The 25,357-nt window shown below is 52.2% G+C and overlaps 1 protein-coding gene and 1 pseudogene across 1 annotated transcript; one reads left to right on the forward strand and one right to left on the reverse strand.

Annotated features, from left to right (window-relative positions):
* Positions 1 to 288: 288 nt before the first annotated feature.
* On the forward strand, positions 289 to 3,445 carry LOC136787656 (olfactory receptor 14A16-like). Its single transcript, XM_066984969.1, has 3 exons — positions 289 to 300; positions 395 to 674; positions 2,797 to 3,445. The coding sequence occupies exons 1-3, from the start codon at positions 289 to 291 to the stop codon at positions 3,411 to 3,413; spliced, it is 909 nt and encodes a 302-aa protein (XP_066841070.1). The 3' UTR covers positions 3,414 to 3,445.
* Positions 3,446 to 20,167: 16,722 nt separating this feature from the next.
* On the reverse strand, positions 20,168 to 25,149 carry LOC136787657 (olfactory receptor 14J1-like; annotated as a pseudogene).
* Between the last annotated feature and the right edge of the window lie 208 nt (positions 25,150 to 25,357).

Here is a 25,357-nt window from a genome sequence, read left to right on the forward strand (position 1 = left end):
AGTCTAAGTGGGAAGGAGTGGCAAAAGCACCCCACTGGGACTGGCCCCGGACTCTGTGCATCCTTGGAAGAGACTGCTTCAGGAGAGGAGAGATATTTCAAGGACCCAAAAGGGTATGGGTGGGCTTTTGGCACAGCTGCCTTGGAGACGGAGGACATGATGCTGTTGTCTGCCTTCTGGTGCCAATCACTGCCACAGCGGTGCACGTGAGTCAGTAGAGCACCAACCGAGTCCGCTGACAGAGGATTGTCGTGGCCTGAAGGAAGTCATGCAGTGCTGAGTGCTGCCATGCCGGACACGGTAGAGCTTCCATGCAAACTGGGATCAAAGGCACCCAAGCGTTTTGCCACAACTGATGTCGCTAAGGCATTTTTCTCCATCCATTTGCCAGCAGATTGAAGGCCACAGCTTGCTTTCAACCTGGCATCGACTGCCCCAGGGCAGGAAACTCAGCCCTACCATTTGCCGTGGACTGATCCAGAGTGCCCTGGAAGAGGAGGAAGCTCCTGAACACCTGCAGTACATCGATGGCATCATTGCGTGGGGTGACACAGCAGAGGAAGTGTTTGAGAAAGGGAAGAAAATACTCCAAATTCCTCTGAAAGCTGATTTTGCACTGAAAGAAATGAAGGTCAAGGGACGTGCACAAGAGATCCTGCTGCAGGCTGGCCAGGGTCAGGGGGACCAATGCTCAGGGACAGGTTGAGCATCGGTGAGGGGCTTCTCAGCAAGTGCACGGTGCATCACTTGCTTTGTACATATTAATACTATTATTGTTGTTGTTATTGTTGTTATTATTACTACTTTATCTTCCTTTTCTGTCTTTTCAAATTTTAAATCATTCATTATTGTCTGGGCCTTTGTGCTTAGTGAAACAAATACACTTTGTCTACACATCAGTGTCACATTCACATTGCCTTTGTCTTCTTGTCCTCACTGCCTCCAATGCTCTGCTCTAATGAGCTCCGAGGGAGGCTGTGTCAGTGCTGGCCCTCAGGGGGACACTGCAGGAAACTTGCCTCTGACTTAGACTTCTTGGGAGATGTCTTCAATTGTCTCTCAGTGCCTGAGGTTCGTGGGCTCCTCCCCAAAGCCCCCCGAGGGGGGATTCCAATGCCTTGGGCTGGGCGTGTGGTGCTGAGCTGGGCCGGGCTCGTGGGACAGAGAGAGCTCGTGGCAAGAGGGCCCTGGTGCAGAGAGACAGCTGTGCCCAGGAGCAGCTCCTGTGCACAGCGCAGCAGGGCTGGGGGCTCTGACCGCAGGCACCCAGGCAGAAAGGGATTCCAGGCAGCCTGCAGGGTGCGGGCAGAGGAGAGCTGAGTGCAGGAGAAACCTTCACAGCCCTGCACACGGTAAGTCTCTGGCTGCAGGACAGTGCAGGGGAGGTTCCTGGAAGGGGCTCCTGGGTCCGGGACGTCTCTGCCTGGCCAGGAGCTGCCAGGATGTCTCTCATGGCTTGTGCGGTGTGGAGGAGAAGGTGCTGCAGGGCAGCCTTGTGCAGAGGAAGGGGAGGGCAGGGGCTGCCTGCAAAGAGAAGGCACTTTCTGCAGTCTCTGCCTGCCTTTTCCTGCTCTAATTCTGGGGCAGGCTCTGTGTTAACAGAGTTGTAGGGATTGCACAGGTGATGGAACTTCCTCTTGCATTGAACAGAGACAAAAACGGGTTAGTGAGGAACCTGAGAATATCCCTTCCCTTCTCCCTGCTTACAGACTGCACCAGGGCTTTTCTGAGCTGGTCTTTAGGACCTGCAGATAGGGAGATGTCCCCAAAGCTGTCCCCATCCTCGGGAGGTGTCTGCAAGGCAGAGCTGGGCACACAGCAGGTGGGACGGGGTCTGTGAGCATGGACGGGAGGAGACGTGGGGACAGAGAAAGAGCTGCTGGCAGGGACAGCTGCAGGCAGCAGGGACATGGGCAGGCAGTGAGAGGGAGCTGCTGCAGAGCATACGTTAGAGTCTTTGTTATACGCAGGGTCCCTTGATCTCTCCCTGTGAATCAGCATCCTTGCCATGTACTTGTCCTTGAATTTTGCACAGCTGGGCTGAAAGGGAGGCATTTCCACCTGCACTTGGAGCTGGTGCCCTCTACTCCCAGCACAGCCCAGGTGATTTTTCAGCACAACCTCTGAGAGCCATCCCCCAGCTGAGTGCTGCAAGCAGCCAGCAGCTGGGCACCAGGGGATGGACAGAGCAGCCCTCCTGGATGTGACCTCTGGCTGAGTCTTGCAAACTCAACAACAGGTAGCACTGCAGTGGAGAAGAGGTGGCCCATGGGGAGCTGAAGGGCAGAGGTGGCTGCTGTGTACAGGACACTCAGCAAGCACACAGCAGGGCTTCAGCCTGGGAAAGAGACAAAGGTCACGTGGAAAGAAAGGTAATATGGAGGCTTTTATGAGGACTGATATGAGTATTGCTCAAAGAAATTTCCCCTACAGTCTATATTTTTTCTTCTTTTCAGTCTCCCTGATGAAGGGCAGGAAATGGCCAACAGCAGCTCTGTGAGCGAGTTCCTCCTGCTGGCATTCGCAGACACGCGGGAGCTGCAGCTCCTGCACTTCGGGCTCTTCCTGGGCATCTACCTGGCTGCCCTCCTGGGCAACGGCCTCATCCTCACCGCCGTCGCCTGCGACCACCGCCTCCACACCCCCATGTACTTCTTCCTCCTCAACCTCGCCCTCCTCGACCTGGGCTGCATCTCCACCACTCTGCCCAAAGCCATGGCCAATGCCCTCTGGGACACCAGGGCCATCTCCTTCAAGGGTGTGCTGCATAGGTCTTTTTCTTTCTCTTCTTTATAGCAGCAGAATATTCTGTTCTTACTCTCATGTCCTATGACCGCTACGCTGCCATCTGCAAGCCCCTGCACTACAGGAGCCTCGTGGGCAGCAGAGCTTGTGTCCAGATGGCAGCAGCTGCCTGGGGCAGTGGCTTTCTCACTGCTGTCCTGCACACGGCCACTACGTTCTCCCTGCCCCTCTGCCAAGGTAATGAGCTTGATCAGTTCTTCTGTGAGCTTCCTCAGATCCTCAAGCTCTCCTGCTCAGACTCATTCCTCAGGGAGGTTGGGCTTATTGTAGTTGGTGTTTGTTTAGTATTTGCTTGTTTTGTTTTCATTGCGGTGTCCTACGTACAGATCTTCAGGGCAGTGCTGAAGGTCCCCTCTGAGCAGGGCCGGCACAAAGCCTTTTCCACGTGCCTCCCTCACCTGGCCATGGTCTCCCTATTTATCAGTACTGGCATGTTTGCCTACCTGAAGCCCCCCTCCATCTCCTCCCCATCCCTGGACCTGGTTGTGGCAGTTCTGTACTCTTTGGTTCCTGCTGCCATGAACCCCCTCATCTACAGCATGAGAAACAAGGAGCTCAAGGATGCATTGAGGAAACTCTTTGGATACATGCACTTAATAAAGTCCTAACAGGGCACTTTTGTTTATCTTTTTTTTCTGAATAAGTGTTAGAACAGTCTTACTTTACTTTTATACTATTTTCTGAGCCTTGTGATTTTCATTGAGAAATGATCTACTTAGTATCCTATGTGTTTATCATTCTATTTTAGTTTTGAACCAACTATCACATGTACTTCTGTAAGTGGGCTTCCCGTTTAGATATAGACAAAAAAGAGTCGAGCAGAAATTCATTGGTCCCAGCTTCCATCCCTTCCCATCTTTTCTGGAGGTGGGGGAGCAGCCCCAGCATGCAGGAGGGGCTCAGGGCCAAGAGCCCAGCTGCCACAGGGAGGAGCACCCCCGCTGGCCCTCGCGGCTGCCCCTCACTGCCCGCTGGGCTCTGCCTCTCTGCTGCCTTTGGGTCGGGGCTGCTGCTTCCCTGGAGCCATGGTCATGGCCAGCAGCAGGACGTGGCCTCTTCACCGCTGCTCTCTTCTGGCTTCCACATTGTGCTTCTTGTATTTGGATAAGCCCTGAGATCTCATGTATGTTGGTGACAGTCCTGTTATCCCTACATTGGCATCTCTTCAATGTCTCTGCACGCCTCTTGCAAACCTGGTTTCAGGAATACACCCAAGGAGCTGCTTCCTGAACAGACCTCTTGCTTTTCTGGGCCTCACAATGGATCAGAACCCCAGCGTGATCGGTGAAGGACCAAGGGCTGGACCGGGAGCTGCCTTCTTGCTTGCCTATGGCCCAGCAAACAACAACTGGCCTTTGAATTATCTGCCTGGGACTGTCCCAGTGGTACTGGGTCTGATGGCAAATGGCATCCTGGAGAGGAATCTGGAGCTGCTCTGTGATTGGGCCAGGCCTCATGTGCTGGCCTGGGGAGCGGGACTGGCCCTGCGGGGCACAGGCACTCTGTGCTGGGGATGTCCCAGGCAGGAGAGCAGGGCTCCTGCAGCTTCACGGCCCTCCACCTCCTGAGCCGTGGCTGGCCCCAGCGTGGGGGCTGCTGGGGAGGCCCAGAGCCGCCTTTGTGCCAGCAGCTGCGGTGCCTTGCGAGGGGCTGGGGCTGTGCTGGCCGTGCCCAGAGCCCTGCAGCAGCCTGCGGTGGGCACTGGCCTGGGGCCAGCCCAGCCTGCGCTGCTGGGCTGGGGAGAGGTCCGGGAGCTGGGGAGAGGTGGGCAGGGGCTGGGCTGGGCTGGGCAGTGCCCGGCAGAGGGCACCAGCAGCGTCAGGGAGCGGTGGCAGCATGCAGGGGAGGGCTCCCAGCAGGGCTTGGTGCTGCAGAGCCAGGGCTGGGGAAGGGAGCCCAGAGCTGCAGGGGACACGAGGCCGCTCGGGGCCCTTGCTGGCCTGGGCAGAGCAGGAAGGGGGCCCAGGGCATTCGTCCCCTCACCGCAGCCTGCCACGACCTGCACGGCGCTCACGGAGTGTCCAGGGCCAGGCTCTGCCCCGTGGTGCGCAGGGAGAAGGCAAAGCCTCTCTGAAGAAGAGGCTGAAACTGAAAAAGGTCCCTCCGCTGCCCTGTGGTGTGACAGGGCCAGGGTGGGACAGCTTACCTTTATTTGATGTAGTTCTTGTGTACTTTGCATTGGTGATGGCACAAAAAGACAGTTCCTTCACCAGTGATGTACATCCTTCTTCATGTTGGGACACAACGTCCTTCACTCTACTTTATCTCGCAGATGAACTGGATTAGGTCTCCTTGGTTACTCTGAGGCACAGTGCAGTGCTTTTTGCCTTCTGACACTCCAGCACAATATGTGTGACTTTCCCTTACTCGTATTGATCTGATGGGTCATTTCACATTTTTCACTTTCATATCCCTAGTTGGAAGGGGATGATTCCCCAAAGTGGGGCAAGCTGATGGGTTCCTTCTCAGCCATTTGAAGTGTCCTGCTCTTGAGTCTTTCAGCCTCAGTTTGCCACAGATGACCTAGGATGGTAAATGGATGTTTAGGTGTCTCCTCGGAAGGAGGGAGAGTGACTTGGGATCCCAAAGGCCATTTCAAATTTAGGTCTATCCCAAGAAACGGCTGAAGAAGGAATTTGCCGTGAAGGGGTTTCCTGTGCTGCACTGGGCTGCAGTTACAGGGACAATGACCACAGCGGGCAGTGGAGGTGCCCCGGGAAACATCACCTGTCTCCACCTTATCCACCAACGGGCTATGGCCTCCTGCAGGTCCTTTCAGACAGCTTCCATTCCAGGGAATTACTCTAAATGCACCAGAGCCTCTGGAGGCCTAATGATTTCATTGAAAGCAGAACCAGGAAATGGGATTTCAAGGAAATATTTCAAATGTCAGTAAACTACTCTGAAGACTTTCGCACTGGTTGCTTATGGTCAGACAGCAAAGCTCTGCTTCAGTACCCAGTATTTTCTTCAGTACCTAAGTCATAAAGCAACGACTTATTCCCTCCATTGACTAAATCCCTTCCGTAAAATGTCACAGAGTGTAGTTTCTCTCATGAAGAAATAGGCATTTTCCGGATATATTTTCATCACAGAAAAAGAAAAACTGGTGTTCACCTGTACTTGCATTGTCATCGCTTTGTCTATCATGGTGTGCTCCCTCATCTTCCAGGTACATCCACCTGTCTTGATTAAACAGTCCGTGTTGAATGTCCCCTTTCCAGCTGCCTGTCTGGACCTATGCACTTCCCATGGTTCTCCTGGCTTGCCCTCCCCTTCCTCCTGGATCACTCAGACCGCCCTCACCAACCCAGGTGCTGCTTTGAGCTTCAGGGAGTTGAAGCTTGCCCAGCTATCTGCAGTCTGCCTAACTGTGTCCTTAGAAAGCTCATCATCATTTATCATTGAATTAATATCATATGGATTAGTTCTAATCTTAACTAATAATTTCAGGTCTATCAGTATAGAAGACTTCTTGTCCAGTCATCCTTTTGGGAACATAAACCTCACAGGAGGCACACAGGATGAGGAGCTTGCTTTGCTTTTGGAAGATTTCTGCATGTTTTCCTGTTGTTTGGTTTGAAATCAGGAGAAACCCTTCTGCGCCTGTGTGCATCCAGGTCTCTAAGGCAAGCAGGAGGGAGCTGGTGCAAAGGAGTTGTAACACCCAGCTGCAGACTTCTGGGCCGAAGTCTGGTGGAAGGAGAAGTGATGCAAGCACCAAAGAGAGAAATGTCAGGGCTGGGGTGCTGAGGAGCAAGGTTCTCCATGCAGTGTCAGACCCCAAGAGTCTGCTTTTCCTCCCTACGCAGGTCTCCAAAGGAGACACCCTGGATCAATATCAGTTAGAGAATAATGCTCCAAACTGAAATTCAACTAAACGCATCCTTTAAGATGAGAAAAGATTTTTTTCAGGTGCTTCTTGAAATCTTCCTCCTTAACTACACCATGAAAGCTCTCCAATTAGCTGAACAAGTCTTGAAGAAAATTATGGGAGAGATATGGCTGCTTAGGACATTTTGCATTTTAATGAGTTCCATGGTGTATTTTGGTGCTCAGTCTATGAAGCTCAGGTACTGAGAGGAGAATGATGTAACCGCTTGAGAAGGTAAAGTCAGAAGGAAAAGCTGAAGTTACTTAGAGTATTAATGGGCCCCACTGAGGGCTCTTACTAACAAAGCCTCCCCAGGGACCTGTTAGGGCACATAATTGGAGGCCATGATTGCAGACAGGCAAAGCGCTGTGCTGAGAAAAGTCTTGGTTGGTTTTGGTGAAGCAGAAGGGCCAAGGCCTGACCCCAGCCACTGGGAGGGGAGATCCTGCACCCCCCCGTCTGGCTCAGGGCTCTTCTTGGGGTCTGTGTGATGTGGTGGGCAGTGTGATGCCACGAGAAGAACTTCATTAGGACACCTCCCCACCCCTGAACAGGGTATCAAGGAAGCAAAGAGGCCCCATTGCAATGACTGTATCTTGTCTCCTCAGAAGCTCTAGCCAAAGGGACAAAAACGTCAGAGCTGTTGGGGCCTTCCCTTCTTACCAGCACCCTCTGCCTTCTCCTCTGCAGGCTTTCCTATGCTGTTCCACACTTTGCCCTATTTCCTTGAAGTCTGCAGACACCCATCTCTGTCCACAACCTTTCTCTCATCCCAGCATTTCCATCATTTCACCCATGTTTCATCAACCCTCACCAGCTGTTCCCTGAAAAACAAAGCTAGGGTCTAAACTTTGAGTGACCTCTGTCACCACAGCACGACTCTTTGAGGGACATCTCTTCCTCCTTGTGGCCAATGCCACCCTTCCAAGGTGCACTTTGTGGCAGTTTTTCTCTCCTGCTCTTTCCTACCACCAAAGAAAGCTCCATCAGGGTGGAAACCACTCCTGAAGTAGGCATCCCAACCCATCAGGCTCCTTGTGGCCTGTCAGCCAAGCAGACAGAAGTCACCTCTCCAGCATCTTCCAAGGCCTGGGCCTGCTGCTGGCCTTGCAGCTTCTTGGCAAGACACAGCCAAGCCTTGTGCCTCCTGCTGTGCAGTCCTGGCCTCAAGCAGAAGGGACAGGACAACCCCTGTGCGGGCCTTCTTTGTGTCTGGGTCGTCCTGGGGATGGAGGCAGAGGGGATCCCACAGGCAGCATGCCAAGCAGGGGCCTTCTGCTGGCCTAGCAGGGCCCCTGGCAGAAGTCAGCCCCAAAGTGCACATCCCAGGGAGAAGCCAAGGGTGACCTGCCACCTCCAGACACAAGGGACCTTACAGTCCCTTTGCGTGACACGTTCCTGCTGCTGCCCTATCAGCTGCAGAGACTGAAGTGACCTCCCAGTCACTGCCGCAGTCCCATTCCTCCTGCTGGGGCAGGAGATCCTGAGGCAGAGCTGACCTCTCTCTAGTCCCCTCGGTACTTGTTTTTCACTTTCTGGGTTAGAGATTAAACAAAGCTTTAGTGGGAGTGTTTGGTGTTCTGTTGTTTGTGTCAGGTCTGTGGCTAAGGTATGGACAAGCTCTATGGTTTAGGGTATTTTAGGTCTACCAAGGAGTCTAGGGTTAAGTAGAGCATTTTAATGCTAGTATTAAGAAAAGGGATCAGGGTGAAAAAGAGAGAAAATGGATTCCTTTCAGAGTGTTGGAGTAGCACTTAGGTTGAGGGATTAAAATTCCTGGTTCAAGTAAGGTAAGGGCCATACGTGACTGTTTTAAGTCAGTGTTACCACAGCATCTACTTTACATGAACCCTCTTACCTCTATGAAATCATAAGTTTCTGCTGGGCAAGCTCTTCTTCCCACCCTGAAATCTCACATCTCTCTTGTCCAGGCTGCTCCTGGCCTCCCCATATCTTATCGGGATCAGCTTTCTGATGACATTCTTGATCCCAGAGTATCTGTCTCACCTCTTGTTGTGGCTTAACCCGGCTGGCAGCTAAACACCACACAGCCGTTCGCTCACCCTCCCCCCTCCCTCTCTGGGATGGGGGAGAGAAACGGGAAAGTGAAGCCGGTGAGTTGAGATAAAGACAGTTTATTAAGACAGGAATATAATAATAACAATAATAATAATAATAATAGTGATAATGATAATAGTATTAATAATAATAATGTGTAAGAAAACAAGTGATGCACAACGCAATTGCTCACCACCCGCTGACCGATGCCCAGCCTATCCCCGAGCAGCCGGCCCCCCACCCCGGCCAGCCACCCCTATATATTGTTTAGCATGACGTCAGATGGTATGGAATACCCCTGTGGCCAGTTTGGGTCAGCTGTCCTGGGTCTGTCCCCTCCCAGCTCCTGCTGCACCCCCAGCCTGCTCGCTGGCAGGACAGAGCGAGAAGCCGTAAAGTCCTTGGCCTGGTGTAAGCACTGCTCTGCAACAATTAAAACATCAGCATGTTATCAGTGCTCTTCTCATCCTAATCCAAAACATAGCACCCTACCAGCTACTAGGAGGGAAAATTAACTCTGTCCTAACTGGAACCAGGACAGATATCCACCCCTTATTCCATACCATTTATGTCATGCTCAGGTTACACTCTTTCCAATACATTCTAATTAATCACCATTTTCATCTATGATATATAGCAATCATGGTAGTGATGACATACAGTATTATATAATAATTAACATACTACAATTCAACTCATGGGCTATTCTCACCCAGTATCAAATCCCCTTGAGGTACACACCGGACCTCCCCATTCTTTTGCATTACCCACCATGTGCATCCAGGTCCCTGAGCAAAAGCAATTCCACGAATGGGTTTGCCTTTTCCTGAGGCAGGAGTAGCCCAGACTGTTTTACCCAGCATGTTTCTTACGTGCACTACAGGAACTTTATCCCCTTCTACAGTGCGTAACAGGTTTGATTGGGCAGGGCCAGCTCGGTTGGCAGCTCCCCTAGTATTGACTAACCAGGTGGCCTTTGCCAAATGTGTATCCCAATTTTTGAATGTCCCAGCACCCATTGCTTTCAGTGTAGTCTTCAACAGTCCATTGTGTCGTTCAACTTTTCCAGAGGCTGGTGCATCTTGCCGAGGCGACCGGCTCCGGGGCAGACGCGTGCTGCAGCGGAGCGCGGGATCGGGACAGGCAGGGCTATTTTTCGGGCATCGAGCCTACGTGAGGGAGCCGCCAGGCACCGGCAGCCCTCGTGAGGGAGGCTGACGAGGCGCAGGTGGAGCCAGCAGCGTCAGCGACAGCTCCTCCCCCCGGCCGTTCAAAGGCAGCCCTTAGGGAGCGCGAGCGACCAGGAGCGCGGCGAACAGGGCCGGCAAACAGGGAGTGACGCGGGGGAGAGACGCGGCAGTTAGCGAGGCAGTTAGCGCAGGCAGGAAGGGCGGGCAGGAAGGGCGGGGATCCATCGTCGCTCTGTTGCAGCTACCTCTCCCCTCCGTGCTTGTAACCTGCTTGCGTAGAACCTGACCATGGTATCAACCAGGCAGAAAACCGTGGTCTCCGCATCTCGTGCGGCATCTCCAGCCACGGTCACCACGGTGGCTACTCAGACGGAGGGATCCGGGAAACACGCAGCCGTCCAGGTCCTGGGCTGCAGAGTGTGCCCCAGCCTTCTGTTGGTCTCCGACAGCAGTGGTGGGTATGCCTGTGGGAGGTGTGCCCAGGTTGAAGAACTGCTCAGCCAGGTAGCGGTGCTCCGGGAGGAGGTGAACAGGCTCAGAAGCATCAGGGAATCGGAGATGGAAATTGACTGGTGGAGGTGCACTCTACCCTCTCTGAGGCAGGCTCATGAGCCTGCCACAGCACAGGCGTCTCCTGTTATGCAGAAAACGGAGGTTCCCTCCTCCTGCCAGGCAGCGGGAGGAGACCTAGATCAAGGGGAGGAATGGAGGCAGGTGCCTATTGGGGTGGTAGGCGAGCCCTCTCTCTGCCCACCTCACCTTCTCATCTACCCTTAAATAATCGATATGAAGGACTAGAACAAGACAATCTGAATGACAAAATAGATAAAAACCCGTCCCAGCTGGAGGGGGCGCCTAAGACAAGGCGACCTACACATCGCATTGCCACATCATCCTTCAAAAAAGAAAGAAGGGCTATTGTTATGGGGGGCTCCCTTCTGAAAGGGACAGAGGGACCGATATGCCGACCAGACCCAACCCGCAGAGAAGTCTTTTGCCTCCCTGGGGCTCGGGTGAGAGACTTCGCCAAGAAAGTCCAGCGCCTGGTACGGCCCACTGACTACTACCCGCTACTGGTCTTTCAGGCTGGTAGCGATGAAGTAGCAATGAGAAGTCCGAAGGCGATCAAAAGAGACTTTAGGGATTTGGGGCGACTACTTAGAGGATCAGGGGCGCAGGTTGTGTTTGCCTCTGTCCTTCCGATAGGGGGGATCGAAGCTGAAAGGCGTGCTGTTCACATAAACTCGTGGCTTCGAGACTGGTGTGACCGGCAGAACTTTGGGTTCTTTGATCACGGGAAGGTCTATGCTACACAGGGCCTGATGGCACCTGATGGGATGTGCCTCTCTTGGAGAGGGGTAAGGATCTTTGGTCAGGAGTTGGCAGGGCTGATAGATAGGGCTTTAAACTAGAGTCGAAGGGGGAAGGGGCTAAAACCAGGCACGCCGGTGAAGACCTAAGGGAAGGTACGCTAGAATCAGAGGGGCTGGGTGCCAGTGAGGTCCTTCGGGCAGATCCACAAGGTGCTGAGTGTAAGGAGACGCACCTGAAGTGCTTCTACACGAACGCACGCAGTATGAGGAATAAAATGGATGAGCTAGAAGTCCTGGCCCAGTCCTGCAACTACGATATCATCGGCATAAGCGAAACCTGGTGGGATGAGTCCTGTGACTGGGGTGTTGCGATAGATGGTTACAGGCTCTTCAGGAGGGACAGGCAGGGTAGGCGAGGTGGTGGGGTGGCGATATATGTGAAGCAGGGGCTGGACTGTGTGGAACTTCAGGTCGGCGATGGCAAAGTTGAGAGCCTCTGGGTAAGGATCAAGGGACGAACGAATAAAGGGGATGTCGTTGTGGGAGTCTATTACAGACCGCCTGGCCAGGACGATAGTGCCGATAAATTATTCTTTACAGAACTAAGAGAGGCCTCGAGATTAACTCCCCTTGTCCTTATGGGGGACTTCAACTTGCCAGACGTTAACTGGGAGTGCCACACGGCTGACACGAGCAAGTCCAGGAGGTTCATGAAGCACCTAGATGATAACTTCTTGGTGCAGGTGCTAACGGAGCCAACTAGGAAAGGTGCCCTCCTCGACCTGTTGCTAGAAAACAGAGAGGGTCTGGTGGGAGATGTGGTGATTGGTGGCCGCCTTGGTCAAAGCGACCATGAAGTGGTTGAGTTCAAAATTTACGGTGACAGAAGGAAAAGTGCCACCAAAACCTCATCCCTAGATATGGGGAAAGCGGACTTCAGGCTGCTCAGGGAACTAGTCAGCAAGGTCCCCTGGGAAACTGCTCTTGAAGGCCTCGATGTCCACCAGTGCTGGTCATTCTTTAAACGATGCCTCCTAGAAGCACAAGATCAAGCAATTCCTAAATATCGCAAGTCAGGCAGGCGGGGCAGGAGGCCGGCGTGGCTGACCAGGAACATTCTAATGGAGATTAGGCGGAAAAAGAGAGTGTTTCGCTACTGGAAGGAGGGCCAGGTGTCATGGAAAGAATGCAGGGATGCTGTTCGTGTTTGTAGGCAGAAAATTCGTGTGGCCAAAGCACACCTAGAGTTGAAGCTGGCTGTGTCTGTGAGAGAAAATAAAAAGGGCTTTTTCAGATATGTGAATGGAAAAAGGAGAACTAAAGAATACATAGGGCCGCTCCTTGATAGGGAAGGTCTCCTCACAGACAATGACATAGGCAAAGCAGAGACGCTTAACGCCTTCTTCGCCTCTGTCTTCAATGCCGATGATGGGCTTCGGGACCCAGGGTGCCCTGAGCTAGAGGACCGGGACGGTGGGGATGACAAACTCCCAACCGACCCTGAACGTGTGCGGGATTTGCTACTCCACCTGGATCCCTACAAGTCCATGGGTCCGGACGGGATTCATCCCCGGGTGCTGAAAGAGCTGGCGGACGTCATCGCGGAACCTCTCTCAATTATTTTTCAACGATCCTGGGAATTTGGAGAGGTCCCGGTAGACTGGAAGCTGGCAAACGTTGTGCCGATTTACAAGAAGGGTCAGAAAGAAGACCCTAGCAATTACAGGCCTGTCAGTCTCACGTCAGTGCCTGGTAAAATCATGGAGAAGATGGTTCTCGAACTTATTGAGGCTCACCTGGGGGACAAAGCAGTCATTGGTCCCAGCCAGCATGGGTTTGTGAAGGGCAGGTCCTGCCTAACTAACCTGATTTCCTTTTATGATAAGATCACCCGTATGATGGACCAAGGGAAACCAGCTGATGTGATTTTTTTGGACTTCAGCAAGGCTTTTGACACGGTTTCCCATAGGATCCTACTGGACAAAATGTCCACCATACAGCTAAATAAAAACATCATACGATGGGTGAGCAATTGGCTAACGGGCAGGGCCCAAAGGGTTATGGTAAATGGGGCTGCGTCAGGCTGGCAGGCGGTCACCAGTGGGGTCCCTCAAGGCTCCATTTTAGGGCCGGTACTTTTCAATATTTTTATAAACGATCTGGATGTAGGAATAGAAGGTATTTTGAGCAAGTTTGCTGATGACACCAAACTTGGAGGAGTTGTGGACTCGAATGAGGGTGGAAAGGCCTTGCAGAGGGATCTGGATAGGTTGGAGAGCTGGGCGATCACCAACCGCATGAAGTTCAATAAGAGCAAGTGCCGGGTCCTGCACCTGGGACGGGGAAACCCTGGCTGCACATACAGACTGGGCGATGAGACGCTGGAGAGCAGCCTAGATCTGGGGGTCGTGGTGGACAGCAAGTTGAATATGAGCCAGCAGTGTGCCCTGGCGGCCAGGAGGGCCAACCGTGTCCTGGGGTGCATCAAGCACGGCATCGCTAGTAGGTCAAGGGAGGTGATTGTCCCGCTCTACTCTGCGCTGGTGCGGCCTCACCTCGAGTACTGTGTGCAGTTCTGGGCACCACAGTACAAAAAGGACATTAAACTGTTGGAGAGTGTACAGAGGAGGGCTACGAAGATGGTGAAAGGCCTGGAGGGGAAGACATATGAGGAACGGCTGAGGTCACTGGGCCTGTTCAGCCTGGAGAAGAGGAGGCTGAGGGGAGACCTCATCACAGTCTACAACTTCCTCGTAAGGGGGTGTCGAGAGGCAGGAGACCTTTTCTCCATTAACACCAGTGACAGGACCCGCGGGAACGGGGTTAAGCTGAGGCAGGGGAAATTTAGGCTCAACATCAGGAGAGGGTTCTTCACAGAGAGGGTGGTTGCACACTGGAACAGGCTCCCCAGGGAAGTGGTCACTGCACCGAGCCTGTCTGAATTTAAGAAGAGATTGGACTGTGCACTTAGTCACATGGTCTGAACTTTTGGGTAGACCTGTGCAGTATCAAGAGTTGGACTTGATGATCCTTAAGGGTCCCTTCCAACTCAGGATATTCTATGATTCTATGATTCTATGATAGGGGATGTGATACACCCACTCAATACCATGTTCTTTGGCCCAAGTGTCTATAAGGTTGTTTCGGAAATGAGTCCCGTTGTCTGACTCAATTCTCTCTGGGGTGCCATGTCGCCATAGGACTTGCTTTTCAAGGCCCAGGAGAGTGTTCCGGGCGGTGGCATGGGGCACAGGATATGTTTCCAGCCATCCGGTGGTTGCTTCCACCATTGTAAGTACGTGGCGCTTGCCGTTGCGGGTTTGAGGGAGTGTGATGTAATCAATCTGCCAGGCCTCTCCATATTTATATTTCAGCCATCGTCCTCCATACCAAAGAGGTTTTGACCGTTTGGCTTGCTTGATTGCAGCACATGTTTCACAGTCATGAATAACCTGTGCTATAGTGTCCATGGTCAGGTCCACCCCTCGATCACGAGCCCATCTGTAGGTTGCATCTCTACCTTGATGGCCTGAGGTGTCATGGGCCCATCGGGCTATAAATAATCCACCTTTATGTTGCCAGTCCAGGTCCACCTGAGCCACTTCAATCTTAGAAGCCTGATCCACCTGCTGGTTGTTTTGATGTTCTTCAGTAGCCCGATTCTTGGGCACATGAGCATCTACATGGCGTACCTTTACAACCAGGTTCTCTACCCGGGCAGCAATATCTTGCCACAATGCCGCAGCCCAGATGGGCTTGCCCCTGCGCTGCCAGTTGTTCTGCTTCCATTGCTGTAACCACCCCCACAGGGCATTTGCTACCATCCATGAATCAGTATAGAGATAGAGAACTGGCCACTTTTCTCGTTCTGCAATATCTAAAGCCAGCTGAATGGCTTTCACTTCTGCAAACTGACTCGATTCACCTTCTCCCTCAGCAGCTTCTGCAACTCGTCGTGTAGGACTCCATACAGCAGCTTTCCATCTCCGATGCTTTCCCACAATACGACAGGACCCATCAGTGAACAAGGCATATTTCTTCTCTTTTTCCGGTAGCTTGTTGTACAGTGGGGCTTCTTCAGCACGGACCACCTCCTCCTCTGATGATATCCGAAAACATTTGCCTTCTGGCCAGTCCATAATCACCTCCAAGATTCCTGGGCGACTGGGGTTTCCTATTCAAGCCCGCTGAGTAATCAGTGCAACCCACTTGCTCCATGTAGCATCAGTTGCATGATGTGTAGAGGGGACCGTTCCTTTGAACATCCAGCCTAGTACCGGCAGTCGGGGTGCCAGGAGGAGCTGCGCTTCAGTACCGACCACTTCCGAAGCAGATCGAACTCCTTCATATGCTGCCAATATCTCCTTTTCAGTTGGAGTATAGCAGGCCTCAGATGCTCTGTATCCCCGACTCCAAAACCCCAGGGGTCGACCTCGAGTTTCCCCAGGTTCTTTCTGCCAGAGGCTCCAGGTGGGACCATTCTCCCCGGCTGCGGTGTAGAGCACATTCTTTACATCTGGTCCTGTTCGGACTGGCCCGAGGGCTACTGCATGAACTATTTCCTGCTTAATTTGTTCAAAGGCTTGTCGTTGCTCAGGGCCCCATTCAAAAGCATTCTTCTTACGGGTTACTTGGTAGAGCGGGTTTACAATCAGACTGTAATTTGGAATATGCATTCTCCAAAACCCCACGACACCTAGGAAAGTTTGTGTTTCTTTTTTGCTAGTTGGTGGAGACATAGCTGTTATTTTGTTGATCACATCCATTGGGATTTGACGACGTCCATCTTGCCATTTTATTCCTAAAAACTGGATCTCTCGTGCAGGTCCTTTAACTTTATTCGGTTTTATGGCAAAACTGGCCTTCAGAAGGATTTGGACTATTTTCTTCCCTTTCTCGAAAACTTCCTCTGCAGTGTCACCCCACACAATGATGTCATCGATGTACTGCAGGTGTTCAGGAGCTTCCCCCTGCTCCAGCGCAGACTGGATCAGTCCATGGCAAATGGTAGGGCTGTGTTTCCACCCCTGAGGCAGCCGATTCCTAGTATATTGGACTCCCCTCCAAGTGAAAGCAAACTGTGGCCTGCACTGTGCTGCTAGAGGGATGGAGAAAAATGCATTAGCGATATCAATTGTGACATACCACTTGGCTGCCTTTGATTCCAGTTCATACTGGAGTTCTAGCATGTCCGGCACTGCAGCACTCAGTGGTGGCGTGACTTCGTTCAGGCCACGATAGTCCACTGTTAGTCTCCACTCACCATTAGACTTTCGCACTGGCCATATGGGACTATTAAAAGGTGAATGAGCCTTGCTGATCACTCCTTGGCTCTCCAGTTGATGAATTAGCTTATGGATGGGACTCAGGGAGTCCCGGTTGGTGCGATATTGCCGCCGGTGCAGAGTTGTGGTAGCAATCGGCACTTGCTGTTCTTCAACCCTCAGCAACCCCACAACAGAAGGGTCCTCTGAGAGACCGGGAGAGGTAGACAACTGTTTAATGTCCTCTGTCTCTAAGGCAGCTATGCCAAAAGCCCAGCGGAACCCTTTTGGGTCCTTGAAATATCCTCTTCTAAGATAGTCTATGCCAAGGATGCACAGAGCATCTGGGCCAGTCACAATACGGTGCTTTTGCCACTCATTGCCGGTTAGACTCACTTCAGCCTCCAATACCGTTAGCTGCTGGGATTCCCCCCGTCACACCATAAATGCAGATGGGCTCTGGCCCTTTATAGCTTGATGGCATTAGAGTACATTGTGCACCGGTGTCTACCAAAGCCTTATACTTCTGTGCGTCTGACGTGCCAGGCCATCGAATCCAAACAGTCCAATAAACTCGATTGTCCCTTTCCTCCCCCTGGCCGGAGGCAGGGCCCCTCTAGTCCTGGTCAGAATCTTCATTTCTGTGTTTAAAGGACTGCCTGCTGGAAGTTGGAGCAGCAAACTTTTCAGAGAACCCCTTTTTCCCAATTGTTTTCGTTTGCAATTCACGTACCCGTGCCTCTAGGGTCGCAGTAGATTTTCCATCCCATTTTCTCATGTCCTCTCCATGGTCACGTAGGTAAAACCACAGGGTGGCGCGGTGTGTGTGCCCACCATATTGTCTTCCTTGCATAGATGAACGTTTACCCCTAATAGCTGAGACACTGGTTTGTACAGGTGGGGAGGAAAATAAACTCTCTTCAAGTTGGTGGACCTTTTCAGAAAGTTTCTCCAAAGTATTCTCTTTTAGCTGGTGGACACTGGTTCATTCAGGTGGAGGGGAAGATAAATTCTCTTTAAGTTGGTGGACCTCTTCAGAGAGTTTCTCCACAGGCCTGTAGGGAAGAGGAGAGATTTCCTTCGTACTGCCGGAGTATTTTAGCCACTTCATTCACTGGGGGATTCTCCTCCTCTTTCCAGGTTAGTATTGTCAATGAGCTGTCATATGATGATGGTGCACTCCGTACAAACTTCCGCCACATGGGTGTTGTACACCGGACTTCATCTGGATCTGCGGATGTTTGTGCGTCATCTAGGTCCTTATAAATTACTTCCCGTACGGCCAATTCCCTCAGGTACTGAATTCCCTTCTCCATGGTGGTCCATTTGCCTGGTAGACATACATGTTCTTCCTTGAAGGGATACTTTTCCTGCACAGCTGACAGGAGACGCCTCCAGAGACTGCGAGATCGTGCTCCATCTCCAATTGCTTTGTCAATGCCTGCGTCCCTAGCAAGGGATCCCAGCCGCCTGGCTTCCTTGCCCTCTAATTCCACACAATTGGCTCCGGTGTCCCAGCACCGGAGCAGCCAGGTGACAAGCTGCTCACCTATACAGCGACCAAAATCTTTTCGCACATCTCGTAGCTCACGCTGGTATAGAGTCCGGGTAGTTAATGTTGATTTTTCGACATCCTCATCCTCATCTTCATCCTCCTGCACCTTTGATGGCCCAGCCTCGTCTTCACTATGCCCAGACTTAGCAGAAGACTGTCTGCGTTCTAAACGACCTGAGCTTCTATACCATTTTTTCACCTTGTCTACAGGGGCAACTTGCACTGCTACAGCTCGTTTCTCTGACCCAGACACAGGGTCTGCCACAGGGGTTGGAATACCCTCTGCGGGGTCAACTTGCACTGCTACAGCTCGTTTCTCTGACCCAGACACAGGAGTGGGAGCAGCTGCAGGAGCCGGAGCTGCTGCAGGGGCTGGAGCCGGAGCGGCTGCAGGAGCTGGAGCTGGAGCGGCTGCAGGAGCTGGAGCGGCTGCAGGAGCTGGAGCGGCTGCAGGAGCAGGAGCGGCTGCAGGAGCTGGGGCGGCTGCAGGAGCTGGAGCTGGAGTGGCTGCAGGAGCTGGAGCGGCTGCAGGAGCTGGAACTGGAGCGGCTGCAGGAGCTGGAGCTAGGTTGCTAGTAGCATCAATTGCAGCTCGATAGGAACAAGCCAGACCCCAGCACGCTACAGTGATTTGTGTCACTTTGGAACTGCCAGAGTCATGACACCTTTTTTTCAAGCATTCTGCCAGCTTTTTAGGATTTTGCAGTTGTTCAGGGGTGAATGTCCAAAACACTGGAGGTGCCCACTGCTCTAGAAACCTGCCCATATCCTCCCACACTCCCTGCCACTCGCAACTATCCCGCCTCAAGACAGATCTCCGGATGAGATTCCTAAGTAGTTGTTTAAACCTCAACAAAACCTGAAGCGCATTCAGGAGACATAACAACAAGAGCAGGCTGGTCTGAGTATCCCAAGGATATTCAACATCTCGGAGAACCACCGTAACTAGCTCGGGGGATAAGAGGGTGGTGGTGAAGGAGAAAGGGAGAGTGAACAGGTAGGGAAATGTCTTCCCCTGTCCCCTTCACAGATTGGCTCCCTAACGAAAACAGGCAATAGGTGTAATTGCTAATAGTTTCCGAGATATGGGTTCCAAAGTATAGAGTCGACGTCAGTGCTGAGTACAAATACCAGGTTAAAGTCGTGACCAGATATTTCATCATTTCATAAGCCATTGTTACACCGCACAGTACCATAACAATCTTAAACCAGGGCCCGGAAAGGATAAACAGCATGACAGGGAGCACATACAGAAAGTAACGCACCATAAAACTCAATTTGGAAAACAGGTACAGCAGACCGGAGATTAAGGCAATCAACATCGTGACTAGCAACTATTAAGCAGGTCCAATACTTATACCAATTCTAGTTTAAAACACTCTGGACAAATTGGTCGATATCTCAACCCTTCGGGCCCCACGTTGGGCGCCAAAAGGACTGTTGTGGTTTAACCCGGCTGGCAGCTAAACACCACACAGCCGTTCGCTCGCCCTCCCCCCTCCCTCTCTGGGATGGGGGAGAGAAACGGGAAAGTGAAGCCGGTGAGTTGAGATAAAGACAGTTTATTAAGACAGGAATATAATAATATAAGGAATATAAGGAATATAATAATAACAATAATAATAATAGTGATAATGATAATAGTATTAACAATAATAATGTGTAAGAAAACAAGTGATGCACAATGCAATTGCTCACCACCCGCTGACCGATGCCCAGCCTATCCCCGAGCAGCCGGCCCCCCACCCCGGCCAGCCACCCCTATATATTGTTTGGCATGACGTCAGAGGGTATGGAATACCCCTTTGGCCAGTTTGGGTCAGCTGTCCTGGGTCTGTCCCCTCCCAGCTCCTGCTGCACCCCCAGCCTGTTTGCTGGCAGGACAGAGCGAGAAGCCGAAAAGTCCTTGGCCTGGTGTAAACACTGCTCTGCAACAATTAAAACATCAGCATGTTATCAGCGCTCTTCTCATCCTAATCCAAAACATAGCACCCTACCAGCTACTATGAGCTACTTAACTCTGTCCTAACTGGAACCAGGACACAAGGTCAAAGATTGCCTGAAATTAACTTGAATAAAACTAGAAAAGTGAGATAGCCAAATCATTGCTAAGTAAATATTACCACTAGAATCAGTTTCTTCAGTGTGGCTTTCAGGTCCTGGTTCCTCATGCTGTAGATGAGCGGGTTCACTGCAGGAGGTACCACCACATATAAAACTGCCACCACCAGGTCCAGGGATGGTGAGGAGACAGAGGGGGGCTTCAGGTAGGCAACCATGGCAGTGCTGACAAACAGGGAGACCACAGCCAGGTGAGGGAGGCACGTGGAGAAGGCTTTGTGCCGGCCCTGCTCAGAGGGCATCCTCAGCACCGCTCTGAAGATCTGCACATAGGACAGCACAATGAAGACAAAACAAGCAAAGACTAAACAAACGCTAAACACAAGTGCCACAACTTCCCTGAGGTTGGCGTCTGAGCAGGAGAGCTTGAGGATCTGGGGGATTTCACAGAAGAACTGGTCCACAGCATTGCCTTGGCAGAGGGGCAGGGAAATGTAGTGGCCGTGTGCAGGACAGCATTGAGAAAGCCACTGCCCCAGGCAGCTGCTGCCATCTGGGCACAAGCTCTGCTGCTCACGAGGCTCCCGTAGTGCAGGGGCTTGCAAATGAACACTTAGCGGTCATAGGACATCAGGGTGAGAAGGGAAAACTCTGCTACAACCAAATAGACAGAAAAAAACCTGTGCGGCACACCCTTGATAGGAGATGACCCTGGTGTCCCAGAGGGCATTGGCCATGGCTTTGGGGAGAGTGGTGGAGATGGATCCCAGGTCGAGGAGGGCGAGGTTGAGGAGGAAGAAGTCCATGGGGGTGTGGAGGCGGTGGTGGCAGGCTACGGCGGTGAGGATGAGGCCGTTGCCCAGGAGGGCAGCCAGGTAGATGCCCAGGAAGAGCCCGAAGTGCAGGAGCTGCAGCTCGCACGTGTCTGCGAATGCCAGCAGGAGGAACTCGCTCACAGAGCTGCTGTTGGCCATTTGCTGCTTCTGGGATGGGGTCCTGCCCATGGAGCAAAAGCACAGTAAGATAGTACAGAATTACCTGATAATAACTAATTCCATTTTGTCCTCTCAAGCAGACATTGGTCAGGTCCCTTTCATGAGTTTTAACTGACACTGACTGAGGGTGTCCCTGGAATAAGGGGACTTTGCTGTGGTCAATGTAGTAATCAGTCCTCACTTATAACAATAAGGAAAGGGGAACATGTGGTAATCCCTGATTAAATTCACTCCTGATATCAAGTGATTATCCACATTGCTGTTCCAAATTCACCCAACTGCATAGCAGGGCTGTTAGAATTTCTGTTTCTTTTTTCTTTTATATTTTCGTTCCTTCTGTACTCCAAGTGAAACCTTGTCGATCCTCACATAAAAAGGGACTGTCCCTTTAGTGCAGACTGCCCTTCCGAGTGGACAGCCAGTCTGTCAAGAAAGGCTGGTCTCTTCTGCTGGCATGTCTATGAGCGGCGGGATAACTACATGTTCACCTGAAAAGAACTAGGACACTGCTGAATCAGGGCTCAACGTGCCCATCTCCAGACCCCTCACCCTGTCCCCGTACTCCCGTTCCCCAAAGCACACCGAGGGCTCACTCTATGCTCTATGGGCATGTGAAACCCCCATCCCCAGGCAGCCTGGGAACAAGACCAGCAGCAGCATGGCCAGGTGGAGAAGCCAGGAGGAATGGCAGACTCTACTTCATGTTGAAGAAAGAGAGAGATCTATCCTGTCAGATGCTATCAGGAATCGGATGTGCCAGCTGTAGAAGACCCCTCTGGCAACTGCAGCTGCATGGCCCTGCTGCCAGAGACTCACGGTGCCAAGAGCCTGCAGATCTGTCCTGCCACACGCCGCCCTCTGTTGCTGCGCTCCTCACTGCCTCCAAGCCCTCTCTCCTTCTCTCCTGCCCCGTGCCAGCTGCGGTCAGAGCCCCCAGCCCTGCTGCGCTGTGCACAGGAGCTGCTCCTGGGCACAGCTGTCTCTCTGCACCAGGGCCCTCTTGCCACGAGCTCTCTCTCTCCCACGAGCCCGGCCCAGCTCAGCACCACACGCCCAGCCCAAGGCATTGGAATCCCCCCTCGGGGGGCTTTGGAGAGGACCCCCCAAGAACCTCAGGCACTGAGAGACAATTGAAGACATCTCTCAACAAGTCCAAGTCAGAGGCAAGTTTCCTGCAGTGTCCCCCTGAGGGCCAGCCCTGACACAGCCTCCCTCGGAGCTTGTTAGAGCAGAACATTGGAGGCAGGGAGGACAAGCAGACAAAGGCAATATGAAGATGACACTGATGTGTAGGAAAATTGGATGTGTTTCACCATATAGAAGAAGGGCCAGGCCTTGACCCCCAGCCCCTGGGAAGGGAGATCCTTTCCCTTCACACACTGCTCAGGGCTCTTCCTGGGACAGGAGGAGATGGGGATGTGCATGGCCAAGTGCAGGAGAATGGTACGAGCCCTGCCTAGTTCATGGCTGGGGGCGAGGAGGCAATGAGGCCCTGGTGCTTTCACGATAAGCTGTCTCCTCCTAGGCCTCAGTGGCAGAGACAACAGCCAGAGCCATGGACACAAAGACCTGGGTTCTGTTGGGACTCTCAGCCTTGCTACAGCCATTGCTCCTCTCCACACCAGGCTGTCCTAGGGAGTCCCAGAACTTCACCTCTTTTCCTGCTGGCTCTAGACCCTTGTCCGTGTGGTATCTCACAGGATCTGAGCTGAGTCTGATAACTCAGATCTTCTTGGTGGCCATGCTCCTCGTAAGGCAGCTCTGTAGGAAGCTGGCCTGGTTCCTGGTGAGCAGCACCACTGCTCGTATGGCATCCCTCATGCGGGATGGTCATGACTCTATGGAGCTAGATGGGATCCCCCTCTTGGTACTGAGGGAGCTGGCAGAAGTGCTCACCAAGCCGCTTTCCATCATTTATCAGCAGTCCTGGCCATCAGGGGTGTTCCCAGTCAACTGGTGACAAGGAAATATGATGCCCACCTACAAAATGGCTGGAAGGAGGATCTGGGGAACTACAGGCCTGTCAGTCTGACCAGTGACGGGGAAGTTCATGGAGCACATTATCTTGAGTACCATCATGCAACTCTCAGAAGACAACCAGGTGATCAGGCGCAGTCAGGAGGGCTTTATCAAAGTCAGGTCCTACTTGACAAATCTAAACTCCTTCTATGTCAAAGTGATGCACTCAGTGGATGACGTAGTGGCTGTGGATGTGGTTTATCTAGACCTCAGTAAAGATTCTGAAACTGTTTCCTACAGCGTTCTCCCAGAGAAAATGGCTGCTCGAGGCTTGGACGGGTATATGCTTCCTTGGATTAAAAACTGTATGGGTGGCTGGGCCCAAAGAGTTGTGGGACATGGAGCTAAATGGAGTTGGAGGCCGTTCTCTAGTGGTGACCCCCAGGGTTCAGTTCTGGGGCCAGTTTCCTGGAATATTTTCATCAATAATCTGGACAAGGGGCTTAAGTGAACCCTCAGTGTTTGCAGACAACACCAGGTTAGAAACGAGTGTTGGTGTGCTCGACGGTAGGTGGGCTCTGCAGAGGATCCTAGATAGGCTGGACTCATGGGCCAAGGTCAAATCTATGAAGTTCAACAAGGCCAAGTGCTAGGTCCTGCACTTGGGGCACGACAACCCCATGTAATTCTGGGGAATGGCGGGTGGAATGCTGCCCATCGGAAAGGGACTTGGGGTTTTGGTGGAGAGTCGGCTGAATAGGAGCCAGCAGGGTGCTCAGGTGGCCAAGCAGGCCAACAGCATCTGGGCTTGTACCAGGAATGCTGTGGTCAGCAGGAGTAGGGAAGTGATTGTGCCTCTCTACTCAGCCCTGGTGAGGCCACACGTCAGGTATTGTGTTTAGCTGTGGGGCCCCCAGCATAAGAAGGACACGGATCTATTTGAATGAATCCAGAGGAGGGCCACGAGGATGATCAAGGGGCTGGAGCACCTCTCCTCCGAAGACAGGCTGTGGGATTTGGTGTTGTTCAGCCTAGAGAAAAGAAGGCTCTGGCGAGACCTTATGGCGGCCTTCTACTACCTAAAGGGGGCTGTAGGAAAGCTGGGGAGGGACTCTTCATCAACTAGCGTAGTGATAGGACTAGGGGAAATGGTTTTACATTGAAAGAGGGTAGGTTTAGATTAGATATTCGAAAGAAGTTCTTTCCTCAGAGGGTGGTGAGGCACTGGAACAGGCTGCCCAGAGATGTTGTGGATCCCCCCTCACTGGAAGTTTTGAAGGCCAGCTTCGATGGGGCCTTCAGCAACCTGGTCTAGTGGAAGGTGTCTCTGCCCACGGCAGAGGGGTTGGAATTTTAGGATCTTTAAGGTCCTTTCCTACCCAAACTACTCTGTGATTTGCTAATTCTGTACATCCAAAACACAGCACCACACCAGCTCCTAGGAAGAAAAATTCAGTCTATCCCAGCTAAAACTCGGACTATATCCACCCCTGACTCCATACCATTGCTCCTATGTCATACTCAGGTCTGACACTTTCTAAATAACTATCACCACTTTTCCTCTCTTTTGATATACGCACAGAGATATCTTGCCCTTAGGCTATTTGTGTCCTCGTTTTGGATAGGATTCAGTTAATTTTCATCCTAGTATCATAGAATCATAGAATGGCTTGGGTTGGAAGGACCTTAAAGATCATCTAAGTGAACTCCCCCCAGATTCCACCCACTAGATCAGGTTGGCCAAGGCCTCATCCAGCCTGGCCTTGAACACCTCCAGGGATGGGGCATCCACAACTTCTCTGGGCAACCTGTTCCAGTACCCCACTACCCTTACAGAGAAGATTTTCCTCCTGATGTGTAGTGTAGGTCTCCCCTCTTTTAGTTTAAGACAAATCCCACATCCTCCTGTCATTACCTACCCGAGTAAAGAGTCCTTCTCCATTGTTTTTAAAAGACCCCTTTAAGGATTGAAAAGCTGCAAGGAGGTCTCCCTGGAGCCTTCTCTTCTCCAGGCTGAACAAACCTAACTCCTTCAGCCTGTCTTCACAGGTGAGGTGCTCCAGCCCCTTGATCATCTTTGTAGCCCTCCTCTAGATTTGCTGTAGGAGGTCCACATCCTTCTTGTGCTGGTGGCCCCAAACCTGGACACAGTACTCCAGGTGAGGCCTCACAAGGGCAGAGCAGAGAGGGACAATCACCAGCCTCTATCTGCTTGCCGCCCTTCTCTTGATGCAGCCTAGGATACAGTTGGCCTTCTGGGCTACAGTCACGCACTGCTGGCTC

The sequence above is a fragment of the Anser cygnoides genome, chromosome 30, assembly GCF_040182565.1.
Source record: "Anser cygnoides isolate HZ-2024a breed goose chromosome 30, Taihu_goose_T2T_genome, whole genome shotgun sequence".
Lineage (NCBI taxonomy): Eukaryota > Metazoa > Chordata > Aves > Anseriformes > Anatidae > Anser > Anser cygnoides.